This window comes from Elephantulus edwardii, unplaced genomic scaffold (assembly GCF_000299155.1).
Source record: "Elephantulus edwardii isolate Elephantulus edwardi_28Jun2011 unplaced genomic scaffold, EleEdw1.0 scaffold00193, whole genome shotgun sequence".
Lineage (NCBI taxonomy): Eukaryota > Metazoa > Chordata > Mammalia > Macroscelidea > Macroscelididae > Elephantulus > Elephantulus edwardii.
The window spans coordinates 4,662,253-4,666,597 of NW_006399943.1; the positions used below are offsets into that span (position 1 = coordinate 4,662,253).

At 46.9% G+C, this 4,345-nt stretch overlaps 1 protein-coding gene across 1 annotated transcript; it reads right to left on the reverse strand.

Annotated features, from left to right (window-relative positions):
• Positions 1-2,372: 2,372 nt before the first annotated feature.
• On the reverse strand, positions 2,373-3,569 carry LOC102870067 (zinc finger protein 709-like). The gene has a single exon (XM_006896942.1). It carries the CDS (start codon positions 3,567-3,569, stop codon positions 2,373-2,375), a length of 1,197 nt encoding a protein of 398 aa, XP_006897004.1.
• Positions 3,570-4,345: the final 776 nt, after the last annotated feature.

The window sequence follows — 4,345 nt, forward strand, 5'->3', positions numbered from 1 at the left end:
TACATGCTTTTACACATTGGAACACTATGTACCGAGTGAATCCTGCCTTATTCAGACAATGTTGATACAAAAGCTACACTCTCTTTTAGTATTTTTATTACTAGTGCCTCGACTAAAATAAAATTCTAGGATTTAAAATGGCCTCGTGGAAAGTTATCTTCTTAGACTTAAATAAGGGGTAAGGTTAGTCTGAGAGTTATGCGAGTTCTAAATTTTAGAGCAACAGGGAAAAAATAATTATTCTTAGTAATAACTTTTGGACTAATACCATTACCTTGGAAATGCTCACTATGACACTCAAAATGCAAATGGACAATCTTCATTATAAAAATACACTTTTATTCCTATTCCCCCAAAAGGCAATGCAACCGAGTGTGAAAATTGTCAAACAGTATCACTAATATCAGATGCAAGCAAAATCTTGCTAAGGATAATTAAACAAACAAACCAAAAAAACCCCCACAACCCCAACTAGAACAGTACATCAATAGAGAAATTCCAGAAATACAATTTGGGTTTAGAAGAGACCAGGGCACTAGGGATATTATTGCCAATGTCAGATGGATCTTGGAAGAAAGGAGACAGTGCCAGAAAAAATAACTATTTGTGTTGTATTGACTATGCAAAGGCATTTGATCTGTGCATCACAAAAAGTTGTGGCTGACATTGAGAAGAATGGGAATCCCAGAACACTTGATTGTGCTCATGTGAAACCTATACTTAGACCAGGAAGCTATTGTCTGAACAGAGGAATATGTCAGGGATGGCATCCTATTTCTGTATGTTTTCAATCTTATGTGGAATTGAGCATTCAGAAGACTGGACTTAATGAAGAGAATGTGGCATCAATTGAATGAAGACTCATCAACAACCTACGTATCAACAACTTATTATGTAGATGACACAATCCTAGTTGCTCAATCTGAGGAGGATTTGGAGTGTTTGGTACAGAAGATTACATGCAGTCTTCAACATGGATTGCATTTCAACATTAAGAAAACAAAGATTTTCACCACTGGGCCAATTGGTAACATCATAAGTGGAGAAGAGATTGAGGTTGTTAACAATTTCATCTTACTTGTATCCACAATCAACACTTTTGGTTTTCAGAAAATCAAAAGATAAGTTGCTTTAGGAAAGTTTACTGTTAGGAGTAGTACCTCTGAAGAGTACTAATGAGTAACGATGACAGTCTAAAGACTAAGGTGAGCCTGATCCATGTCATGACCTTCTCAATTGCTTACTTTGTATCTCAGAACAGTACAATGACTAAGGATGACAGAAGTAAAAATGATGCCTTTGAGTTACGCTACTGAAGAAGAATATTGAACATACCATGAACTGCCAAAGAAACAAACAAGTCTGTTCTGGAGAGGTTGAAGTCGGGTTGCTCCTTGGAGGCAAGGATTTTGAAACCCCGGCTCACATACCTTAGGCATGTTGGAAGGATGGACAGTGCTGGGAGAAAATTAGAGGGCCAGTGCAAAGGAGGAAGAACCTAGACAGGATAGACAGACACAGAGACTTTGGCAAAAGGACCAGATGTGTCAGAAACACTGAAACTGGCTCTGGATAGGGCAGAGTTCAGAGATATTTTTCATAAGATCATAGTCATAGTCAAGTTGATGACATATAACAACAAATAACAATAACAAAAAAAAGGCAGTTTCTGGTCTTACAGATTCCTCCAACTTTGGGGAGGGAGCTCTGCTGGCCTAGAGGATAAAAGAGCTGTGTGGTAGGACCATGGCTTGGGATTCAAATCCACCAGTTGTTCCAAGGGAGAAAGATGGGCAGTCTTGTCCAGCATGATTTACAGCCTCTAAAAACTAGATTGAGGGTTAGCTATGGGTCTGTCCCAACTCAACAGTACATAACATCTAATTAACCTGTTTATTAATCTTTCTTTTCTTCTGGTGGCTACAGGCCTTTTTCTTCTCTTTTCCCATGTATTCACATTGTAGCGTGACAGAACTCATTGGGGTTCTTTCTTTTCTGAGGTATTTCTCTTGATGTCTGTGTCCTGCTTTTCCATGGACACAAAGGGTTTTGTGAATTGTGTTTACATTCCCATTTAATTCTGGGAATTTCCCAACTTCATGACCCAGTGGTTCACCATTCATGCTCCCTCTGTGCCACCTGCACGCTGTGAGTTTGTATGTGGGCAATGAGGTGCAAGGACTGCCTGAAGCCCTTGCTACAGTCTTTGCACTGGTAAAGCCTCTCCCAGCTGTGAACCAGGAGGTGCTTGGTGCGGGCAGAGGAGTCTCCAAAGGCCTTCCACACTACCTGCATGGGAAAGCCATTCCCCGCTGTGCATCTGTCTGTGTGAACTGAGGACAGAGGAGTCACGGAAAGATTTCCATCACTGCTTACACGCTGTGAGTTTTCCTGTGTCTGGCGAGCACTGAGGAGTGCCTGAACGCTTTGCCGCACTCCTCACAGGTGAACGGCCTCTCCCCACTGTGCGTCCGTCTGTGTGAGGTGAGGGTGGAGGAGCAGGTAAAGGATTTCCCACACTCCTGGCACGAGTAGGGTCTCTCTCCGCTGTGTGTTCTCCTGTGTCTCCTGAGGTGGGAGGAGCGGCTGAAGGTTTTGCCGCACTCCTGGCACATGTATGGCCTCTCCCCGCTGTGTGTACTCCTGTGCATCCTGAGGTGGGAGGAGCAGATGAAGGTCTTCCCACACTGCTCACACGTGTAGGGCCAGTCCCCGCTATGCATCTGTGTGTGCTTGTTGAGGGCTAAGGGATCGCTGAAGGATTTCCCGCACTGCTTGCATGCATACGGTCTCTCCCCAATGTGAGTTCTCTTGTGCTTTTTGAGTACTGAGGAGTACGTGAATGCTTTGCCGCACTCCTTACAGGCAAACGGCCTCTCCCCACTGTGTGTCCGTCTGTGCGAGGTGAGGCTAGAGGAGCAGGTGTAGGTTTTCCCACATTCCAGGCACGAGTACGGCCGTTCCCCACTGTGAGTCCTCCTGTGTATCCTGAGGTGTGATGAGAGCATGAAGGTTTTCCCACACTCGTCACACGTGTAGGGCCGCTCGCCAGTGTGCGTCTGTGCGTGCTTCTTGAGGGACGAGAATTCAATAAAGGACTTCCAGCACTGCTTGCACACATACGGCCTCTCCCCGCTGTGGGTTCTCCCGTGTCTCCTGAGGTGTGAAGAGCGGCTGAAGGTTTTCCCACACTCCTCACACACATATGGCCTCTCCCCACTGTGCGTCCGCATGTGCTCGCCAAGGGCCGAGGAGTCGCTGAAAGATTTCCAGCACTGCTCACACGTGTATGGCTTCTCCCCGCTGTGAGTTCTCTTGTGCTTGTTGAGTGCTGAGGGGTACCTGAACGCTTTGCCACACTCCTGACAGGCCAACAGCCTCTCCCCAGTGTGCCTCTGTCTGTGTGAGGTGAGGTGGGAGGAGCAGGTAAAGGTCTTCCCACACTCCTGACAGTGGTAGGGCCTCTCCCCACTGTGCATCTGTGTGCGCTTTTTGAGGGCTGAGGAGAGGCTGAAGGTTTTCCCGCATTCCTTGAAGGCATATGGCCTTTCCCCACTGTGTGCCCGCATATGCTCACTGAGGGCGGAGGAATCGCTGAAAGATTTCCAGCACTGCTCACACACACACGGCCTCTTCCTGCTGTGAGTTCTCCTGTGCTTGGTGAGCGCCGAGGGGAACCTGAATGCTTTGCCGCACTCCGTACAGGCCAAGGGCCTCTTCCCAGTGTGCCTCTGTATATGTAAAGTGAGGTAGGAGGCCAGACTGTAGAGATCTTTCCTGAACCTGGAGCATCCAAGCCACTGCAGACCCGGGAGTGCAGCCACCACGGGATCCTTCAGGGCTGACGTACACAAGAACTCCTTCCCACACACCTTGCACCGGTGGGGTTTTTTCACAGCCAGAAGACTCAGGGCACTGTCAAGGACAGAGGGACAGTTGCAGGCTTCGCCACAGTCTGCACAATGACACACTGGGCAGCTGGTGTGTAATCGGGTCTGATGAGTGTGGGGTGAGAGGTCGGAGAAGACGCCTCCACACTCACAGCACTTCAAGAGATTCTTGTCTGGGGGTCTGCTCTGCAGCACAGGAAAAGGGGGCATCTGGCCAGACATCATCCCACAGCTGAAGTCTTTGCTATTCATCCCTAGCTTCTCTTCTCCATGGTGACTGTTAAAAAGAGGAAACATACTGTAGGGGGAGGAAAAACAAGAATTCCCATTTCACTGTTAGTAAATGCACTGAAAGGACAAGGTTTCTGTCTTAAATTTTAGCGTTTCAGAGCTTAGATTATCTATGGGGGAAAAGTACACCTGTTCTATTATCTTTCTTCCAAACTATGGGAATT

Excerpts from the sequence above, each read along its gene's own strand:
- LOC102870067 (XM_006896942.1), bottom strand. The coding sequence starts at position 3,569 with ATGCGGGCACACAGTGGGGAAAGGCCATATGCCTTCAAGGAATGCGGG.